Consider the following 23,721-nt stretch of genomic DNA (forward strand, 5'->3'; position numbering starts at 1 on the left):
TTCAGAAAGCAATAATCTGATTTTATTTTTATTGATAGAGATATCATTTATTGGTTTGGATATGAAATACTTATAGGTAACATTTTTTATGAGAGACTATCATACAATTAATTTCATTGCCAGCAATTCAAGATGTTGTGAACAGATTCCACGTCATTCAAGGCTTTTTCCTCTTGCAAAGACTACAAATTAATTTTGGATATTTCCATCAAAATTAAATGTCTGGAAAAACATGCATTTTATGTTTAAAATGGAATTGTGGTACTACTTATGTAATGACTGATGTATCTTTAAAATGTGCTAATCATTTTATTGCAATTTAGAATGAATTAGAGGATGCTAACTTCTGAACGTGACTGACTGGTATCAGAATTGTAGGCTGATTTAACAGGGATGTTCTGGAAAATATGCACTGCAAACTGCATGACCCTTCAAAGTACAGGAATTTGAGGGGAATATAATGGGCACAAACTCTGAATGAATGGTGAGAATCTGAGCTGTGAGGGTTTAATTTGCATGAGTCCATGATGATTTACCACTCTAGATATCATTGGAATTCATTTGGCCATAGATTTTTATTTTATTTTCACCATGTAGGTACTATGAAAGGATAAAGTAAGCAAAGGGCTTTCTCTAGAGCATCAACAGTCCAGGAGTGCAAGAAATTTGAACAGAAAAGATATTTTGTAAGAACTGAGATTTGCTTGCTGGGACCTGTGAGTCATTTGGGGTGGAACTGCAGTTACTCTTAGTCCAGCATTGCTTTTACAGCATTAATCTTCAAGTGCTGTGGGGTCTCTTGAAATCACTGGGCAGTGCTGTGTGCATGCTCCCTCTACAGCTTGTGGGACCATGTTTAAAGGAGAGGATGCAAGCACCTCCCACCATGCTTCCCACTGTCTGGATGGGAGCCACTTTGGTGTGGAAGATGAGTCATTTGGTTAGAACAGATCTGTGCTCTACTTATTAAGTGATGTGTTACACAATTAGCTTGAGCTTTGCATGGCTGCTGACCTAGTCTGGCTCAGGCCTCCTGAGCTCAGGAGCTTAAGAAGGGGCTGCTCAGATCTATCTGCAGTAATGACCCAAGGAAGTTATCACCCCAAAGTCATGATAGGGAGCTGCCTCGGGGAACTATCAGGAAAAGTCAGCTGTACAAAAGGGCCTAAACCCTGGGCCCTTAATAGCAGTAAGCATTTGACGTTGGGACACAGGGAAGCAGCTCGCCTTGTTCAGCATTCTCAGCTGTGACTCTTTCCAAATTTAGGCCTCTAAACTAGATATCAGTTTCTTATGAGAATGAGACTATAAAAACTGCCATGCTGGATCAACCAGAGTCCCGTCTTGTCCAGTGTCCTGTCTCAGGCTGTGACTGATAGCTGACACCTAGAGAAAAGTGTGAGAAAGGGGCAAGCATTATGAATTGAGCTCAGATCTCTTCACTTGTAGGAGAATTACAATACCTCATCATTAGGCACAGAGTATGTGTGTGAGTTTATACTAATGGAAGTCTTTCATGTTTAACTAACTGAATATTCACTGGGCCAGAGTGAGGGACCTAAATTGTCCTTTTCATTCTCATGACCTAATGATCAGCTAGTCCTTAGCTGCTTCTGCATTGCCCTAAATATTAATTATTTACATGGATGTTTCTGTAGAATTTCTGTGTATTTTTAAATGAATCCATCTGTGCTACTTCATACCAAACTAGTTTTTCTTGGTATTTTAACATTTTCTTTTCTAAATATTCTTATTATGGGCTTTTACTTTTCTTGAATGATTCAGTTTTCCTCAGAAAATTTTAAGAACCTTTTAATGGTTCTTAAAATATTCTTAATTCTGAACTGAATTTTGTCAAGTGTTAGAAAATCTTTTACATGTGATGGCAAGATCTAACAGCAAACTAACATTTGTGCACTCTTTTGCTGCGACGTGAGTAAATTGCATTCTTTGCATACTCCTCAAAAATGCTCTGATTATTTTATTTTATTTTATTTTATTTTATTTTATTTTATTTTATTTTATTTTAATTGTATTTTATTTTTTATTTTTATTTTTATTTTTTATTTTACAATAATCATATTATTATTTTGTAATGGAAAAAAAAAAAAGTCTGTGCATTGAACCAGCACTCATTAGGCTCCCAAAAAGTGTGTGTTTGATAACTTGGTTAGTGGACATTGTGTGGGTGCTGCAAAAGCGTGGAACACAATCTGAATAGAGAAGAAACGTGAAGCCTTACCAGAGGGTTTATCTTACCAATCAGTTGCTATGAGGGATACAGTGTATAAAAATTCTTACCCAGAATATTCTTTCTAAGTGTGTATTTGTATATTAGTTGTTTTTAAATGGTGACAAACAGCAAAAAGAAAGCTAAATATAATAGAAGTGATGTGGAATTCAATGCTGCTGAGTAAGAAATCCTGAAAAAGAGTTTTTTGTGATGTTTCAGGCTTGTTTTACCAGGTGTGAGAGGTCACATGATTGCAAATGCTGTATTAACACATTCAAACGAGTTATTCCTTGTTAGCGTGGAGACACATTCTCACGCTGCCCAGGGTAGAAGTAATGGTAGGCTTTTTAAATAAACCCTTTTTCTTCATAGTCATTTTTTTATTTTGCAGTTGCGGATGTCCAACAGCCCATAGATAGTTGGTTCATTATCTGTACCTCCACTGACAGATAATAACCTCTTAAAATAGACTCAGTCATGTGCACACACTCCAAGAAAGCTAAGCTGAGTTTGGATGAGAAAAGCAACTTCAGAAATGTGCCACTTTGGTAATTATGATGGCTGAAACAAGCTGATCATTTAGAATTTGATCTTTTGATGTGATAAGGCATAATTCTTGTGGGATCATGCCTTTAATTAGTCTTCATGGAATGAAGTGTATTTTTGTAGGCAGGAGCAAACATATCACAGCACATTTTATTTTTGTTTTTATGTGATCTCAAAAACTTCATAAAAAACTGGCTCAAAATCTAAATTTTTCCCAGATAATCATTAAAAACTCTAGAGTTTCATGTGAGCAAGGCCTAATTTATTTTAGGGACAAGTATATAGTCTGCTGACATAGATATTTGCAAAAGCAAATCCTAAATTCTTGACACTTCTCCACCCATGTAGCATTCTCCTGTCTTCCATTTTACAAACACATGCACATACAGACACACACTTTCTACAGAAAGCATGCCAAAAGCCTCTTAATCCTAAATGCTCTAATGAAAGTTTGAGGTTCTAGTAAACCAGAGGGAAACTGTAGTGAATAAGAAATAGTTTGTAGCAGACAAGGAACCCTGAAGCAGACCCAATTTCATTTTTGTAGCAGAAATCCTCTGTATAAGCCTTTTTTGCTGTTGAATTCTTCCAAGAACAGTTATGGGCTAGTGCAGCCTTAAACTGTGTGTTTACTTATTGTTAGTAAGAAGCCAGACAAAAATGCCTGCCAAATTACTTCAGATCTATCTGTGACCATGTGCATTCCTCAAATGCATTATTTTGGAAGAAGAATAAAGGCTGATGACAACAAGTCAGTCCAGACTCTTCATCTGGCTTGTTTGTGAACTTCAGGTACTGCAGTGGGTCTCAGCTGCTCGCTGGAGAAAGGCAGGTGCCAGCAAGTGCTGCAGAACAAATGGTGTCCTCAAAGTTGCCTAAAACTCCTCGTTACTCCTCAAATTCTTCACCCAATGCCTTAGCTTCAGGATTTTTGTGCTGGTTTCTTCCCTGACCCTGAGAAGTCATATCACCATTATAACTTTCAATGACTGGATTTGATATTTCTGGCTGGGAGAAAACTTCATCTGAAGGAAAGTTTCAATCTTTGACAATTTGTTTTCTGATGCTAATGGAGGAAGACATCTTTCAAAGCTTATGCTGAAAAATACATCTGAGAAAGATACATCTGAAAATAGCCTGGTAGCTGGAGCATTCATGAGCACTGTAGGAAACTTGGGGTAAGTTTCCATCTTGTCCTTCAAAGAGAGGCATATTCAAAAGCAGTTCTGTCTCTCCACCCCTGTGTTTCCACTAGTCAGTCCATCCTGGATTCAAGGAACGTTCCAAATGAAAAGTGAGTGAAAGCAAATGTGTTCTGTTGAAAGATTTTGTTCAAGCAAACTGACTTTTTTATGTGAAAGAAAATATTTAAATGAAAAATTCCTGGTCCACTTCAGAATGGCAAAGGAGATGAGATTTCCTATGTATAATGGCAATATAGAGTCAGCTGAGGCAATACTACATGCAACAAACACAGCATTTGACGACTTCTGCTGAAATTAAAGGCAAACTTTTAAATGAATGAAATTTTACCAGCTACTATATATTTGGTAATTTCCTACAAGGATCTTTTCTCAGAAGCAGAGGAAAAACAAGTACTTGGTACAAGAGGGCTTTTGAGTCACTTCCAAAAATAACTTGTTTCATTTCCTTAACTTTCAAACTTTTTTCTCCATGCCAATTTCTGTCTAGTTAACAAACAAGACCTAATGGGTAGGGCAGATACAAAATCAGAGACTGGAGCTGGAAGACATGTACTGCATGAGGTAACTGCTTTTTTGGTAAAATACATGTCATTTATTACACTTTCTTTAAAAGTCAGAGAACAAGCACTTCAGAGAAGAGGACTGATCCTGCAGGCACATCTGCCTTGTGCTCTTGTTGAGTGCCTGAGCTCTCCCATTGACCTGTAGTCTCTGCTGTAATCAAAACCTCAGCTGGATAATGTTGGCAAGACTGAGCTCCTAATCACATTATTTCCTGAGGAAACAGCCATAGTCAGTAGGAACATAAAATCTAACACCATGAAAAAGACAAAATTTGACAGAAATAATACAGAAATGCCCTTTTCTTAAAAACTAACTTAAGACAACTTCAAAATAACCTGAAGCTTTAGTACAAAGTGTGCATAAAAACAATTACATTGGATTGCCAATAAATTGCTGTTAAGATTTTCTTAATGCATGATTTACAGTTTTAGGGTTATTAAATTTTATTTTTTTTTTTTTTAGTTTGAGACTAGATATACTTCTGTGTTATGTAAACCCATGAAGCTGTTCAGAAGACATTGATTAGGAAGCTTTCAGATTGCATGATGCCTTTGTGCATACAGATGTGAGAGCTTTATTAAAAATGCTTGTGATTTCTTAATATTATTCACAGGATTTATATAATTTTTGGGATAAAGAATCCTAACAAGAGTTATTTGCTGAAACATAGGAAGGAGTTTTGTTAAGTCCAAATCTGTTTATTATCTGCAAATCTTCTAACTTGTCAAAACATGGGCTGAAAAAGTAATACATAGGGTCTTTCATGTTGAATTTAAATGAAGGATATATATTTGATGTCTGGTTTAATGATCCATACTAGTGTAAATTAAAACTTTGTCTAATATCTCAAAACAACAAACTGATAACTGAAACACTTTACGTTTTTAAACTTTTATATTAACCTCCTAATTTATATAATTTGAATTGCAATCTTAATTTCCACCTGAAACATGTTTTTCAGGAGATGGATGAAAAATAGAAAGCAATCTCTGTTGGTAGCAAACTGTGCAAATATAAAACTATTTTTCAGAGTTTTGAAGTTGAGTCTAACTTAAAGTTGAGTCTCTCTTTGAAATAATGTACATTGTTATAATTGGGAACATGCTGATAAATGGTACTGCTCTATTAGTAGTAATGACAGAAATAATGTTTAATTGACATCCAAGATATATTTCTTCCCTTTGCAAAGCTAAGACCAAGTTTAGAAATCACATTAATTTTCACTCAGTTTTCAAAACTTGACTTATTGCAAGTAACTCTCAGCAAAGAACAGTCTAAAGTATAAAGAAGTCAGCATTTCTTCTGAAGTCTTGCAGGACTCTCCTCAATCCAGACATTTTAGAATGTTGCAGAAAGCAAGCAACATTCTCCCTGAATCTGGCAGCTCTGTTCTTAGGGGACTGTGGAGTCATCTACTGCTAAGGCAAAAGAAGCAAAGGTCCCTTTGAAATGCTACAGAATTTTGGAATATAAAACTTACAATTTGAAGCAGAAGGTATATGTCTTTAGCTAATACAAAAACATAGCACAAGATAACTTTGACTTAAGAACACTGCTAACGTTATCAAAATGCTAAAACGCGGGACAGGAGGAGAGAAAGAATACTTCCCATGTGGTTTATGTTATGCACTTAATGCACATCTTGAGGGTAACTAGTTTTCCCTGGTGATGAAAGTAATTTAAGTATCTATATGGAATATACTGGAATTACTGTCAGGGTCAGCCTTGATTGTACTGAGTTTATTAGGGGGTATTATAGGGAATACGGCTTTCAAATATTTTAAGGTGATAACAATGTTTATAAAATCTCTGAAATTGTAGTTCTGGCAATAAACTAACTCAAGTGCTTCTTTAATATGAAGCTTCAATTATTACATCTATGCCTTCATCCAATTGCTTAAAATGAAGATGCGACATGAAAGTACAAATACGTAGGAATCAAGTACTGAATCTACATTCTTTGTCTCTACATGCAAAAGTGTTTTCCATTACATTGTCACCTGTATTCTTATACTGGAAACTTCTGGAGAAAATCTTGGTAGGAAGTAGATAATGTGCAGATTCTTATTTGTTAAAATTAAGTCACCTGCCCTTTTTATAATACTGTGATCCTTTTGGTTAGTTCATAGTATCCACATAGTGTTGTTTACACATTTTCAGCAGAAAGTCTAAAGTATTCTTTATAACATTGACAGGGTTTTGCTTAAATTTGGAAGAGTCTTCTTAGAAGCCTGACCTAAGTAGCATAATTGGTCATGAAACTGAACCTAAATACACTGTGTTTTCTCACTTTTCTAGAAGTCTGCTTCAGATCTTGTAAACTCTGTTTCCCATAACTTAAAAGTAGATTGCAAACTGAAATGGAGAGTGACCGAGAGAAACCTAGGTGATAAGAGATTAGTAAGGACAACATAAAAAGAGGAAGGAAAGAATCACTGGTCAGTAGATCTGTTAATTGACATTGAAATATAAGACTAGAAAGAAGGAAAACCTGATTTGGAAGTAAACAACATCATTTATATCTCTGTTCTGGCAGGAATATGACTTGCAGGGCAAAACCAGAACTTGACTTAGGTAAAGACGGCCATCTGAATGGGATAGTCCTAGTTATGAAGAGCTGCTTGGCTGGACTCATATGGGAGCTTTGATAGATGTCATTGTCATCCCTAGGTACAGAAACGGGAGAGGTGAGAGTTGTCCTAAGTTAAGGCTGCCACGTGCTAATTATACATGTTACCTTCACTAAAACTAGCCAAATAATGTAATGTGGATGTAGGATATCTGGGAATATATGATGAAGAAGTTGCAGTTACCCATGGACTGTCAGAATGTTTTAGTATAACAAGGTTATAGGCACTTACTCAGGGCTGCAAAGGAAGCCTGAAGCAAAGTATAGATTTCAGTTTGCAGGCTGCCCAGATTTGTTTGCTAAAGAAATTATGCTCGTTCTTGGTACAAAATGTACAGTCTGCTGTGGAAAATTTACTCCTATTCTTTCTCCTACACTCTAAAATATCTGAGGAATGGTACATGACTGTATTTAGCTGAATGATTATGCCAGAGTGCAAAACTCAAAATGTTTTTTGTTTGATGAGACAAAGTCAAGTTTGTAAAATGACAATTCTTCACACAAAAGCTTTTGTTGGAAAAATAAAATTACTTAATTGGAACAAGTGTAGCTATTCTTCCATAGATAAAGTTGTATGGAAATGACTGATTGTCTTAAAGATGCAGCATTACTGACATCTGGGAAAGCTCAAGATAAATGTTTAAAGACAGCTGCTTTTTAATGATTAGCACAGAGAAGAAAATGACATCCTAAGTTTATCATTCTGCCCTCCTCTGAACATGCAGAAGAAGCCAACAGCCATTTAGCTTTACCTTGTTTGTTAGTAGCTGAGTGCCAGAATAATCACCCTTTGTAGCCAGCATTCTTCTGGGCCCACACAGACCTACTCAGAAAACAGCTCATTAAAAGGATCTCTGAAAGTCCTTGCTGAGAAGGGGAAAATTTGACCTCTTCTTCAGTTTTATCACACACATTTCTTCACTGCTTTTTTATGTTCTTCTTTAATTTATCTCCCAACTGTGCTCTACTTACTACAGACAGCAGCCTGGGGAAAAAGGCATCTGAATTATCATCCCACTGAGTTTTATTAGCAGAGGACAGGTAAGAATGGTGGTAGGTGGGCTCGTATTGATTTTTCATTAAGTCTCTTGCACAGAGGACTGTAAAGGGTGTTGTGGCTTCTGATGGGAAGCCTATTGCTGATTATACAGGATGAAATAATCCATTTCTTAACGATTAAAATACCAAATGCCTCCTCCTATGGTTGGTTAAAAAGCTGAGAATTTAGTGTCTGATATTTCCAAAATACTCTGTGTATCGCTAATGTATCATTAATGAGAACTCTGTTCTCTTCCTTATGGAAATAGCTGGTATTATAAGACTTTCACTGCTGTAAAATGTCTGCTGGAATGGCAGCAGAAAAAAAAAACAGCAGATAAACTAGAAGTTTTTGGTCTGGTCATATAAGAGTGGATAAAGACTAAGGTTTTAATTTTCACTTCATGAAATCTATGAAAGCATCTCTCTTTTTTTTTTTTTTTTTTTTTTTTTTTAAAAAAAACCCTTTTTTTTTCTGATTGATCAAAAGACTGATAAATCCAGATGCCAGATGGTTTTTTGGATCTTGAAAATCATATTTGAGAGTATGTCATGATCAATTAGTGAGATAACTCTGAAACGTGAAAGATTGCTATTATCTATCATTGATATGTGGGTGCCAGGTGCATAGCCTTTGAAAATTTAAGTTGTACAGCCCTATGTGTTTCTTTATATCCTTTGGATTCCTGCTCCAAAAATATAGCTCCTTAGCAAGACAAATGCCTGGACACAAGATGTAGCAGTTTGGGAAAAGAGGCATCTATTGAAAATGTCATGCTTCAGAGATTTAAAAGAAATAAACATGAAAGTTTTATAATAATAATGGAAGAAACCAACACAGGAGACAACTTGATAGAATCTGTGCTGCCAAGAGGAAATCACATCAACCTTTTCTTTTCCCCTGTCAGATCAATTATTTTTAAATGAAAAGTTACTTTCCAATTAAACCAAACTCAGTCAAAATGTTTTAACACTCAAACCCCCTTACTTTTTACAGTTTTCAAAAATTAAAATATTTTTTAAAACTAACCTGAAAAAGCTATCAAAAAATTAAACATATTTTTAACATTCTTTAGCTGAGAACAGAGAGAAGTAATAGAAGAGGGAAATGAGAGGAGAAGGAAACTTTTAGGGAACCAGAAACAGTCAAAATGCATGAGACAGCTGTCAGTGGAGAACATATGCCTATGGTACCTACCGGAAATGCGTGAGTAACAGCATCTCTCTGCTTTTTGATGTTTTGGTAAGGGCAGGTGGAGCTGGTTGGTTGTATCTGTGGGCAGCAGGTAATGAGAGGATCTATTAACCTGGGGCAGAGAAAATGGACACGTTCAAGTCACCCAGAGGTAGCTGAAGTCTCTAGGGGGGGAGAGACCTCCCAGTGTTTGAAACTGTCTTTTATCCTCTCCTGGAAAGAGACAGTTTTCTTTACTGATAGTGCTGACAGTGACAATGAATTTGAACCTGAACCTGTAGTCCTTCAGGTTTGAGGAGAATATTTTTAGAGTGAGTGCTACAATACCAGGTGACTGTGGTATAAAAAGTCACAGTCATTCATTTCTTGCTGTTAGACTTGGATGATAGGGGTGTTCACACTCTGTGTTGAAATTTTTTGTATAGAGTTATACCTGGGGAAACTCAGAGAGACCTCCAGTGCTGTTACATATGCCAAAATACTGCTAAAGCACTCTTGCTAACAGCAGGTTCACAGTGAAGCACTGAGAATCCCAGTATCCAGCTCATCCTCATCATAGTCCATGAGGGATTTCACACGCAACTGTTAACTTGGAGCTGTTTAAAGCATAACTCAACTGCTAAAGTGAGACTGTACCAGTCCTCCTTCAGTTGTGTGTAAACAAAGCAGGAAGGCAGTTCTTCAAAAATGAGCAGAAAAGTTGCACAAGTGGGAAATGCTCGATCTCATCTGCTGCATCCAAATCACCACCAAGCCTCAAGGATGGGGTGCAAGACCAGATGCCTTATGCAACTTACGTGAGCTAGAGAAACACACATAGAGATGCAAAAATTTGTAGTTAATATAATTGAAGTATTAACAGTCTAATCACAGCGTTACAATGTTGTCAATTCCCTTTTCCCTGACAGGGGGTCAAGTTGGAGGAGGCACTCATCACAGCCAATATTTATCAGAACACTTTTTATTAGCTAAGCTATTATCATTAAGAGAATGAGGCTGTTCTTATTAACAGCAGATAATTACTCACACGATGCATTTAGTGACTCATGCAGGTCTCTCATACACTCATGCACTAACTCATAGCTACCCAGCTGGAGCCACAGCTGGGAGGGAAACCCTTTGTGCAGAAGCAGAAGGTTGTACTCCTATGCCTTTGGCTTCTAGGTTAGTGGTCCAAAAGTTATGTTGGGGGCCTCTTGTTTCTTGTGTCCTGCAGTCTTTGTCCATATATAGCACCTACAGCCTTCTTGGATGGCATCCAACTTGTTCATTGCTGATGCCATTGTGTCCTGGTGGCCTTGGGCAGATTGGGCTGACTCTTGGTATTCTGAAGTTATTATTTCTTGTGTATTCAACAGGACCACTAATCTCCTATCTTATTAGTTTGGGAGGGACTTTCATGCACTACCTCTCATACTTACCCTCTTTTCAATCTACTGTTTTCTCTTAGCACCACCTCATTGTACTGTTCACACAAATGCACACAAATTCACATGTACACAGGGCTTATATGATGCTTATTAGTCCAGCTACAGTGATAGTCACACTTAAAAGTCCAGATGGTCCAATTATTACAGCTCATTCCCAATAACTATACAATTAAAACTGACCTAGACAAACTTTCTCATTTCTACCTCTTCTTTTTTTCCTATGCATTTTTATGGAAGCTGCCAGCATCTGCGGTGTTTGCAGGAGGATGTATGATGTTGATGGTGGGGCTTACTTCCCCTGCATTTTTAGCCCACTTGGAGTTATTTTTATGTGTTTGCTAACAGTTCACTTACTTGTTCTTACTTCATTGCCAGCAAATTCTATATCCAAATTCTACCATGTTTGATACATTTTACATATGCTGGATACTAGTCCTTTGCTTCCTCTGTTGTCCTCAATACTGGTGCACAAGGTTGCGTTCCTGTAGTGAGTAATAACTGGTTATTAATGATTTGTGCTTGTAGCCCTATGGCCCCTATCCTATACTTGCACTTTTAAGGCTTAGGTTATTATTTTGTGCTTTATTTTTGGACACATCTATTAACATCCCCTGGTTTTCTTCAACAGCCTTCAACAGCCTATGATTTCCTGATATTACGACATATGTTTTATTGACACATATATTTTCCTGGAGTCACTCAATAGTTCACTGTACAAAAATAATGGCCCATTAGAAGACACCTGCAGGGATATGTATAGACACAGAGGTGATGCTGGGCACTACCTGCTCCCAAAATATATTGCTTGCAACAGTATCACTGGTGTGTTACCAAACTTGCTTTGCAATGCATCTTTGAAAGGAGAACTGCTGAGGTGCCCATCTGTGGCGACAACACCACATGGGCTCGATCCTCCTGTGGTGTTGAGGGCAGGATTGACAGTGCTCAGTGGTGTGGCAGCGAAACTTCACCACATGTGAGCTGAGCTCTGTGGGGAGGGAGCTGGTCTGGCTGAAATCCCTCTAGCCCTCAACCACTCAGATATCTCAAGAAACCAAAGGGCAAATGACTGGTGTATACTACTGTAAAACTGAAGTTCCTTGCTAGCATCATCCCACAAGGCTGATCTCTCAGCTCTGACAGATGCAAATAGTGATTTATGTCTATTCTCAGTGCTTGATTTGAAAATTACACCTGCTTACTGATAGGTGCAGCTTCTGGGAAAAGAAAATGAGGGGAATTATGTCATCCACATTAATGAGACTATGCTCCAAGACTGCTGTGAGGATGACAGCAGCATTCTGGGACTCTTTTGCAGGGCTGAAATTGCAAGAATCTTTTACAGGAAAAAGAATAAATTCAGGTTAACTTTCAATTTCTCACTGAATAATTGAGATGGACTTGTTCAAAAAAGGACTGGAAAACTGGTATCTGTTGTGCCTCACTGCTGTTAAACTAATGTGACTAAGCAATGTGCAGTCTTTTTCTTGGGCAGAAATATCACGACATTGTATAAGCATATATTATGTACATCAGCATTCATGAATATCTCTGTGTATACATTAGTATGGATACTCTACATACGAATTCATAAGTCCTATGACCTTGTAAGGACTTAAGTTCAGGTGCAGATATTTTTCTGTATCTACAGGTGCTGGACTTGGTCTGAAGTCTCCCATTTTCCAGGGTATCTTCTGACAGCCAAAGTATTTGATAAGTGGCCCAAGCGCATGCTATACAACACCAGACATTGTTTTGTTTTTTTTTTTTTTAATTTTCATTTGCAATCAGCCTTAAAGTTTTTCAGTCTACTTTTGCCAGTCCTTGACTGCCTTCTATGCAAGACCAGATGACAAGCCTGACGATATTATTCCTGGAATGTGTGGGAGAACTTCCTGATGCAGCTGGTGATTGAACTGACCAGAGAAGGTGCCTTGCTGGACCTAGTCTTTGTGAACAGGGAAGGACTGGTGGATGATGTGGCAGTTGGAGGCCGACTAGGGCACAGCGATCATGAAATAATAGAGTTCTCTATTCTTAGAGAGGCCAGGAGAGGGCTAAGCAGAACTGACATCCTGGACTTCCAAAGGGCCGACTTTGATTTGTTTAGGCACCTGCTTGACAGGATCCCTTGGGAGACGATCCTGAAGGGTATAGGGGTCCAGGAAGGCTGGACACTCTTTAAGAAGGAAGTCTTAATGGCTCAGGAGCAGGCAGTCCCCAGGTGCTGTAAGAGAAGCTGGTGACAGAGAAGACCACCCTGGCTAAACAGGGAGCTTTGGCTGCAACTCAGGGAGAAAAGGAGAGTTTACAGCCTTTGGAAGAAGGGGCTAGCCACTCACAGTGATTACAAAGATGCTGTGAGGCTATGCAGGGTGGAAATCAGGAGGTCTAAAGCCCCGTTAGAAATTAATCTGGCTTCAGCAATCAAGGACAACAAGAAATGTTTCTATAAGTATGTCAACTGCAAAAGAAAGACCAGGGAGCCTCCATCCCCTGCTAGATGCAGGAGGAAACATGGTAACAAGTGATGAGGAAAAGGCTGAGGTGCTTAATGCCTTCTTTGCCTCAGTCTTTAATAACAAGACTGGTTGTACTGAGGGAATCCAGCCTCCTCAGCCAGAGGACAGAGACTGGGAGAACGACTCCCCCACAATCCAGGAGGAGATAGGCAGTGACGTGCTGCATCACATAGACACACACGTCTATGGGACCAGATGGGATACACCCGAGGGTGCTGAAGGAGCTGGCTGGGGTGCTCGCCAAGCCGCTTTCCATCATTTACCAGCAGTCCTGGCTGACCGGGGAGGTCCCGACAGATTGGAAATTGGCCAATGTGACGCCCATATATAAGAAGGGTCGGAAGGATGATCCAGGAAATTACAGGCCTGTCAGCTTGACATCGGTGCCCGGGAAGCTGATGGAGCAGCTCATCCTGAGTACCATCACACAACACATGAGGGACAACCAGACGATCAGGCCCAGTCAGCATGGGTTTATGAAAGGCAGGTCGTGCTTGACAAACCTGATCTCCTTCTATGACATGGTGACCTGCTTATTGGATGAGGGAAAGGCTGTGGATGTAGTTTACCTTGACTTTAGTAAGGCCTTTGACACTGTTTCCCACAGCATTCTCCTGGCGAAACTGGCTGCTCGGGGCTTGGATGGGCACACGCTTTGCTGGGTAAAAAACTGTCTGGATGGCTGGGCCCAAAGAGTTGTGGTGAACGGAGTTAAATCCAGTTGGCGGCCGGTCATGAGTGGTGTCCCCCAGGGCTCGGTTTTGGGCCCACTCCTGTTTAACATCTTTATTGATGATCTAGACGAGGGGATCGAGTGCACCCTCAGTAAGTTTGCAGATGACGCCAAGTTGGGTGGGAGTGTTGATCTGCTCGAGGGTAGGGAGGCTCTGCAGAGAGATCTGGACAGGCTGGAGCAATGGGCTAAGGCCAACTGTAGGAGTTTCAATAAGGCCAAATGCCGGGTGCTGCACTTGGGCCACAACAACCCCCATCAGCGCTACAGGCTTGGGGAGGAGTGGCTGGAGAGCTGCCAGTCAGAGAGGGACCTTGGGGTGTTGATTGACAGCTGACTGAACATGAGCCAGCAGTGTGCCCAGGTGGCCAGGAAGGCCAATGGTATCCTGGCTTGTGTCAGAAATAGCGTGGCCAGCAGGGACAGGGAAGGGATCTTACCCCTGTACTTGGCACTGGTGAGGCCGCACCTCGATTACTGTGTTCGGTTTTGGGCCCCTCACTACAAAAAGGACATTGAATTACTCGAGCGTGTCCAGAGAAGGGCAACGAAGGTGGTGAAGGGTCTGGAGCACATGTCGTACGAGGAGCAGCTGAGGGAACTGGGGTTGTTTAGTCTGGAGAAGAGGAGGCTGAGGGGAGACCTCATCGCCCTCTACAACTACCTGAAAGGAGGTTGCAGAGAGCTGGGGATGAGTCTCTTTAACAAAGTAACAAGCGATAGGACAAGAGGTAGTGGCCTCAAGTTGCACCAGGGAAGGTTTAGACTGGATATTAGGAAGCATTTCTTTACAGAACGGGTTGTAAGGCATTGGAATGGGCTACCCAGGGAGGTGGTGGAGTCCCCATCCCTGGAGGTGTTTAAGAGTCGGGTTGACATAGCACTGAGGGATATGGTGTAGTTGAGAACTGTCAATATTAGGTTAATGGTTGGACTGGATGATCTTTAAGGTCTTTTCCAACCTAAATGATTCTGTGATTCATACTACAAAAAAAGCTGTGCAAAATCAACAGCAATATTTCTGGGTCCTTTCTGATTAATCCGCACAGTAAAGGAAATGGTGATTACCTGCTGAGGGAGTAGCTGGAAGTCTGGGTGTGGGACTGCCTGCCTGGAGGTTTGTGCATGGGTGATGGCCTAGAGCAACTTGGGACATTACAACGTAGGTGTTTTTAGCTTGGAAGATGTTGCTTTCTAGGAGGTTTAGAAGACAGGAGCAAAGAAGGGCTTTAAGGGGGTCAGTGACACTAAAATATGATTTAGAGACCCAGGTTGCCTTAGGGTCTGATGTTTTATGACCATTTAGTCAAACTGCATTTAATTAAATCAGTTAAACATAACAGGCAAGGTATTTTACTCTCCCTTTGCAAAGGAGGAAATTAAAGGTTAGCTTTAGTTACTTTTCACCATGCTTAGCTGCATATGTGTAGACCAGTATGAAAGAGCAATTACAGTTGTATAAAGTCTGCTGGGCTGAAGAGCTAATTAAAATTATTGTTGGAAAGAAACACTTCAGCTGAATGAGCTCTTGCATTTTGAATAATAGATTACAATTTTATACTATTATTCATTTGCTTTTTCTAGAGCTTTACACACACTAATTTTCAAATGATAGTTGTCTGTGTGTGTGTTTTGATGTGTGCTGCGGTACAGAAAGAAGGAAAAGTGATTTGCTGAAGGTGATACAATGGGCACATCACAGGGCTTGGAGAAGTTCCTGGACCACAGCTGTTGGTGGGAATTTTGGCACAAATTTCAGCTGGGCTGTAATTTCATCCTGGACTTTTGGAGTGGATTTAGCTTTTTCCCTTGAAGTTTGACAGATATAAAGTTGGTGTTCAGATATCATCTGCTGCTGTTTGTAAAAGGTTTTAGATAAGCCACAGCTCATATTACGCAATAATCAGCTAATCCATATTAGGTTACTGTGATAGCTATAATAAGTCAGGATATGAAGATATGCTGAAGATTCTTACATCTCATTAACTGGTAATTTCATCTGTAGTAGACTAGCCTTTTTCTCTGTCTCATGGAGGAGACAAAGTCTCTTTGTGGTTTGACTTTAGTCTGAACACAGAAAAGGAGATTAAGGAGAGGTTACACAACCCAGGCCTTGTTTTCAGATGGCCCCTCTCCCTGCCTGGGTGAGCGGTGTTAGCTGTGCTCTCTCTGTGTGTTAGAGCTATATTTATCATGCAGGAATTGTGGGCATGTGAATTTGTGCTCTGACCAAAACAGCGCTGCAGTCAACATGTTTCTATGTCGTGATGCACATGCTTGTTATTTTGCTATTATTTATGCATGTATTTCCTTTTCTGCCCTTTAAACAAATAAACAGCCTCAAAAGGAAGTATTTGATATTTCAAGAGTGAGATTTTCTCAGGGTGTTGTTTTATTAGCGAAATGACTTACATTAGCAAATCAGTGGAAGAAATGGTAATGTGCACCAGCATATTCAATTTCACTTTAGCAATCTGTATTCCAGAAGGAAATCCTTGGAAGCAATCACGACAATGGGACCTCAATTTAAATTACAAAATAGGCAGTATGCTGAATGCATATAGAGCATGCAAGAGATTAAATGGAAGTGTTCATTTGTCTTCATAAGGTAACCAAGACAATAAAAATGTGCTCTACAAGTAAGGACTGTAGAAGCTGTGGTAATGAAAACAATAATTAATATGATTTAGGTTACTATCCCCAGGGCAGTTGTAAATTGATGGTATTAATTATGCAACAAACCTGTTTGTAAATTGATGACATCGGAAGTCATGGAAGTCATCTAGAATAAGTTTACCCTTTTGAAGCTATTTGGAAATGTATTATGCAGCAGCCTATAACCCCCAATGGGGGTTAAATAACCTCAAAGGTTATTTATATTAAACTCTATAATTTATATTCTTCAAAGAACTAAGTAACATGAAAGGATACAATTAAAAACAATCAATTAACTCATTGTGCATAAATTTTATATAATATGAAACAGAATTCATTAGTATTAACTTGAACAGACATTGCATATGGTATTTTTCTGCCACCATAACTGTATTTATTCAAGTGAATTACAGCAGCAGGGAATGTATGGCATTGAATTCCTTCTGCTTTTACTACTGGTTATGGAGAAAAAATAATAATCTGCAAGAAATTTTCATATATATATTTGAATTTTAAGGTTATTTCTCTATTATTTACCTCTACATGTCCAAGTGCCTAATAATAGATGTAATTAAATTCTGAAAGTCCAACCTGTTCATTTCTTTCAGTTCTTCAAGGATAGAAACATCAGTCAGAGAGATATAGTAAATGAGATGAGTATATGAAAAAAGGTACAAAAATCCTTTCTCTACCTTAAAAAATGAAAAAAAAAAGAATGTTATGGTTCCTTCTGCTTCACATTGTCCAATTAAAATTTAAATTTTAAAATGTCAAAGTATTTCTACTTATGTTTTGAAATTTACAAAATGAAAACAACCACTTAAAAGATACTTTTAAACAAGAGTTTTTTTCTCTTTTGTTTTCCCCAGTGGAAACATTTGTGTTTTAAGACTCCTGTAGTATTTGCTCATTGTCTGTGTTTCTGTGATGCAGCCTAGATTGCATGACCAGTTTTACCTGCTAGAAGTTCCTGTTTCCCACTCACTGTGAATGAACCTAAGTGGAGCACATTTCTCCACACTGCCTCACACAGTTTCCGACAGCTTAAAACTTTCTGAAAAGCAGTTATTTGATTTGCTGGTTTATACTTTCTAAACTCCAGGAAAAATAAAATACACTAGGGAAATGTAAATAATACCATGCTTTAATAATGTCTTCCACCTGAAAAAATATTCTAGCTTGTACATCTTTATATGTGTTTTCCAATCTTAGTTTTAGCTTACAAGCAATTTTGGTGGCTATTTCCACAATGTGTTTAGGCCAAATACAGCAAAGTTTGCTTCAAGCATTTCCACCAAAGCAATAAAATTGGAAGTGCAGGGTAAGACACAGTACAGAAGTAGGTGCTGGCAAGATCTCTCCATTACTATGCAATGGTCTGGAGCCTCATAACTTGGCTTTTTGTTTGTATTTCCTTGTTGCAAATATGCAGATAAAGTACTGGGAGTTTATCAATGCTAGCACATTGTTGGGGCTTGCTATTTGCACATTTTTTCTTTCTCTCTTCCTTTTTCTTTTATAAGGAATGTTTTGTGCTTTGACACAAGAATACTTACTGATACAATACAACTGATGTCAAGTGTCTAACAAGAACATGACAAGAGGGTGAGGTAGAGGGAGAAAATGTTAGTAAAGATGACCAAGCTAGCCAGAGTCACTAACTGCATTTCCTACTTAGAGAGGGAAGATGAAAGCACAGCTAGAGATCTGCAGGAAAGCAAAGGCCATCTCTAGCTGATTTCAGTGCAGACCCACGTGCTGGGTAAGACTGTAATGAACAGTGTCAGCTGTACAGAATTCACTAATGCTAATATGATGGGTGCTATTGCCTGTGTGCAGGTAATCCTGCTTCTTGAAGAGCATCTTTGAGTACTGCAGGAGCTCGGTTGGAGGCTGCATCCCTGGCTGCATTGTAGGGACCGATGGCTGCTCGCTAATGAGTATGTCCTTGAGTACTGATGTTACTCTGCTGACTTGTATCAGGAGCAAGGACTAAGTGTTTAATGTGCCAGCTATTAATATTTTAAAATTGTGTTGCTGCTTTATGAAAAGCAATGATCAGACTCGGGTACCTTGGCTACTGAGAGAAAGACAGAGCTATGTTGTTTCTGCCTCACATAAAATAATATCCAGAGTCCCTGGCATAGTGGAGCAGTTAGCAGCCACCTTTTTACTACTGATTCAGGCCATGTATCATGTGCTCCGGTGCTTGGCCACTTCTGTGAAGTGGAGGGGGGAAGGTAGGAGACCACCTTGTCCCTACACCCTCGCAGTGCACACCTGTAACTGGGTAGCAAGCCTGTAGTGTAATGTAACCTATTCCTGCGAGTTTGTGAATATAAAAGTCCCATTTCAGAACTGAGATGTCTGCCATTTATTCAGATTTTTCACTTTCAAACATCGAAACACCTTATTCTTTCAGAATTAGAGGTGGACATGTGGAAATATATTCTGTGTGTGTCTGAGAGAGCAGAGTTCTTCTCCTAAATTGTAAAGAAAATGGCAATTGACAGTGTTTGTAAAAATAACATGCCTCTGTTTTGCTCAAGACCTCCAGGAGACAGCTGTCAGTGAAAGTAACTAATATTTGCTTAGAGTTTTTAAAAACTGGAAATCTGTGTGTATGCTTTTTAATGGTCTAGCCATGAGAAGACCGAGTCATGTGAATGTATTCCATAATCCCACTCTGTTCCATAACTGCTGTTTACTTATGGATGCAAATTACAAAGAAGCATAATGAGAGCCATAGCTCTCCAATTTATTTCACATTAAACAAGTAAGCCAAAAATAAGAGTCAAAGCAACGGTCCTGTTTTTCTCTATGTTTCAATACAGTTCAAGGTTCTGCATATCAGAATTCACTGAAAACATAATTAACTGCTATAAGCTTTAAATCAGATGATAAAACTAAGGAAAATCTATACATTCCATAGTTTTGAATCAGAAAGAAGGATTTTCTACACCAACAAGTAGTGGGAAAGTCAGCATATTGGATTCAGTGGTTTGGGTTGTGATTCTCTTTACCTACCTTGCCAAGGCCTTTGGAATTTCTCTCCCTGATATCTGGCAAAGCAACTGAGAGTTTTACCATGGAGTGGACTTCTTTTTCCCGTCCAGTATCTCCTGTGAAGGAGATGGAAATGATGGGAGAGCACTGTCACAAAACTGAATGTTTAGGTGAAATTGCATTCTCTTAGTTTCTCTTATCTTCAGTGCATTCAGGCCCTACGTACACGGTCCTAGTGAGGATGCAAGTTGGGGAGGGAGAAATGAGAAGACAGACACAGAATTAGTTGGTGTATGTGTCTGCATGGTCCAAATAAAATGGGAGAAAATCCTTTCCTTGAATCAGAATTCATCTCAGATATTGTTCAGAATTAGATGCATTTTCATTAGCAAATGTAAACATGTTTTGCTCTCTTTTTGTGGAGCAAAGGTTCTTCCAATTTGTTATAAGTTGTTAAGCAAATACTCTAGGGACTATATTATGTCCAGATAGAGCTCTATAATCACATTGTTATTCTACTAAAGTGGAGTTAAACAAAGATAAAAGCAGCCTTGAAATGAGTGGAATATGATTTTCTGTTTCTGGTATGGAAAATGGGAAGAATAACAGATTTTCTCCTGTCTGCTGTGCCATGACATTAGAATGTATAGGATGATGATGGGTATAATTAAGGCAGTATTCTGTCTGTTAAAGAAGACCTTAATATACAATGACCTGTTAAAAAAAACAATGACCAGTATAGATAATAATATACTTGTAAGTTATGTAGATGAAGTAATTAATGTTCTTTCAACTCTGAGAAAAATAATTTTAATTTGGACAAAACGGTTAAACTAATTGTGTGTTTTGTAGATCACTTCTCAAGAATCTGGAACCAAACCATTGACCTTCACATTCGTACCATCCATTGGAAGACTTCCAACTCATTTTGAGGTTGTAGATGTCTCTAAGTTCCTTGTGACAATTCCAGATGAGCCAAAGGTTCTGAGCAATCGAGAAATTATAAACAAGGTAGACTTTTGTTTGCTCTAATTTTTCCACTCTTTCAAAAGATACAGAAAATTTTGTCCTGAGCATTGCTGAACTGAAGCTCTTTCCCTTGAACTGTTTCTTGGCTTGTGCTTTGTTTTAATTATCAAGCCTACCAGACATGCAGAATCGTTGTGTAAGAGAAGCCTAATATCTGCTCAACAGCCTGTTTCAACTTTGGCAGAGTTTATATTGGAAGGAAACCCTTACCCATCTCCATACTGTCCTCTATCAGTCATGCAAGGGCTATATTCTTGGCAGATGAGGGGGGATCCCTTCTTGATCTTCATGGGAGAAAGGGTGGTGTGTGAGGAGTGTTATCACATGGGAATCGACCAAGAGTTGGTCACTGGATCCTGGTTTCAGCAAATGTCAGTGCTGTGGCTTCCAGCAAAGGTTCCAATCCCTTTCATAGCTGCTTAGTAATGCATCAAAGTGAAAGCTTACTTTTTGTTTTCGGAAGCTTGGCCCCGCAATTTCCCATGACAGTGAAGCCAGCAGCACAACATTCCTGGTTCTCCTGCCTTTAGTCAACCCATAGCATTTTTTATTTCTTTCTTGCCTCACAATGCTTAACAGCCTCTTATTTTATTCCATGCTGCTTGAGAGGAAACTGGAATCCTCAGTTTAATATTAATTCTTATCGTGGTTCTGCTCTTGTGTAACAACTCCTTCCCTGGGACACTGCTGGGTCTGCAGATCTCAGTGCTTAGACTTTTCACAGGAGTTCACAGTCCTCTGACCTGAATATGCTCCAGCATTTTCAGTGGCCTATCTGACTAAAAAAGGAGTTGGTCTCGGCAGAGAATGGACATGTTTGAAGAGATATGCACTAAAATATTATCCTCAGGATGTTTAACTCTTGAGTTACATTTCCAGCCACTCAGTATTGGTTTTGCTGCAAATAGTGCCCTGGGTAAGGCAGAATTAGGTATTCCTGACCTCTGTCTCCCTGTGTTTCTCTGCAGGCAGAGAAAACTATCCTGGCAAGTGCTGCAGTACTGGGGCCTTCATAGCACTGATTACTTCATTTTCTAAAATGTCTAGTACCTGAATAATATTTTAAAAAGCCAACCAACATTAGATAATGAAAATAACACCTCCAAAGAAATACTGGTGATAACCCCTTTATGATCCAATATGTTTTTAAAGAACTGAGCTCCAGGGACTCGTGGAGCTGCCAGCGGAAATTTTTCATTACTGTCTTTCTCAAGTAGAATTCAGATATGAGCCCCATCTACAGACTTTCTCTTGCAGTACACAGTATTTCTATTTTACCTGATTCCTCCTTCAAGAGAAATATGATTACTATAGCAGTTTCAATATTGAAAGATTTGGTGATGTGAGTGTCATATGCCCAGCTTGCACTACTGTTCTCATCCAAAGCATGCTTGAGAAGTTCCATACTGGAAATGGAAATTGCAGAAAATATGAAGAACAACTGTGGTCTGTGCTGAGAAGCTTGAACATATAGTAAAGATCTCTGACCTCGGATTCTTTGTCTGCTCTCTTCAGAGAATGCCCTGGCTTAAAGGCCTTTGTTTCTTCATTAATATGTATAGGTTTTGTCCCAGATTTGTCTGTCAGACTCCTCTGAGGAGCATTGTCCGCTCTTGTGGATCCCACGGTCAGGGTGCCTTCCCATCGTGTCTGGCATAGTCTGGTCTGACAGCTCATTTGGCTTGACTGCACCCTCCTTTTCAGTTCCCGCGCCAGCCCCAGGCTCAGGCCATCGTTGTGCTCAGAGTCCCCTGTTGCTCTGCGAGTCGCCAGGAAGGCAAGCCCCCACAGCATCAGCTGGGGGGCTGGAAGCCGGGTGGGTCCCTGGGAAGCTGGTTTCTGCTGTGTGCTCATGCCCAAATTCTTTGCTCTGCACTTTAGGTAGTGCAGTGCCAGCCGCTGCTGAAAGCCAAAATTACTTTGCATTTTGGGGGACACAAATAAAATGCAGCTAATTGGGATCTTTTTCCTTGTATCTTTTACAGTCTAACGCAGTTTCTGATGAGCTGGCCTTAAAGAGTGGGGTCAAAGAAGACTGTGTGTCCGCCATCCATACAGACGGCACCCAAACGGCTTTCCAGTCTCTGGGGTGTATCTCAAGCAAAGGAGAAATGCAGGAGAATGACCTTTTTAAGGCTGAGTTTATCCTGATTACGGACTCTGGTGATGAAGATGAAGTAGCCGCTGCCTCGAACAATGTTCATCGGCCTTCCAATGGCTATGGTCCCATCAGTGCTCAGCTGCTGGCCACATCCCACGTTTCCCCTGGCACTGGGGCAGGGAAACCTCTTGGCGATGGGCACATCCCAGGTGCTGCACTTTCCCACAACACTGCTGATCCACAAAAACATCAGGTAACCTGCCCTTTAAACTCTAGAGCTAACCTTTGCTTTCTAAAGCTTTCAGGACACGGACACTGAGTCAGTCTGTAAAGCAGCTTGGCCAATTTATTCTTTAATTAGCATTTATGTTGTCTGTTCCTGTAACATTGAACTCTAAGGAGTTGTCCCAACCTTGCTGCCTCTCCCTGTGGCTCTGGTGTATACATGGAGCAAGTAATGCAGATCTATTGTTCTTTCCTTTAAGAGCAGCTCATTATGACAGCAAGTTAATAGGAAGGTGTTAGATTCCTATCCAGTCTAAATTGGCAAAAGTCATTGAAATCGATGGAGCCTGTAGATCATTTGAATTATTAGCCTTAGACTTCACAGGCCTAGGGTTTTTTTTTTTTTCTCAGCACCCGCTGCAGTCCTTTATGCTAGAGAAAGAGGCTGTAAAAAATCCTATTGTTCTGATTGTTAATTAGCACTGCCTTTGCACAGGTGTAAAGAATGAATGAAGATGAAAGGTCCATTTTATGTTGCTCTTTATAGGACACATTTATTGATTTAATAAAATGTTAAGTTGTCACTGGGACAATTCAGAAAAGAGTCTTT

At 39.5% G+C, this 23,721-nt stretch overlaps 1 protein-coding gene across 12 annotated transcripts in view; it reads left to right on the forward strand.

The window, feature by feature from the left end:
• The window catches only part of MLIP (muscular LMNA interacting protein), a 126,672-nt gene that overhangs the window by 28,815 nt on the left and 74,136 nt on the right, over positions 1-23,721 (forward strand). For 11 of the 12 annotated variants that reach the window (XR_012628023.1, XR_012628025.1, XR_012628024.1 and 8 more), the window contains 2 exons: positions 20,609-20,767; positions 22,771-23,139. Coding sequence is in view for 6 of the 12 variants with exons in the window: in XM_074861746.1 (XP_074717847.1) it covers positions 20,609-20,767; positions 22,771-23,139 (528 nt within the window). In the remaining 6 variants the exon portion in view is untranslated. Of the gene's footprint in view, positions 1-9,291; positions 9,423-20,608; positions 20,768-22,770; positions 23,140-23,721 lie in introns of all 12 variants that reach the window. The other variant, XR_012628027.1, reaches the window with a different exon arrangement.

Source organism: Strix uralensis, chromosome 3 (assembly GCF_047716275.1).
Source record: "Strix uralensis isolate ZFMK-TIS-50842 chromosome 3, bStrUra1, whole genome shotgun sequence".
Classification (NCBI taxonomy): Eukaryota; Metazoa; Chordata; class Aves; order Strigiformes; family Strigidae; genus Strix; species Strix uralensis.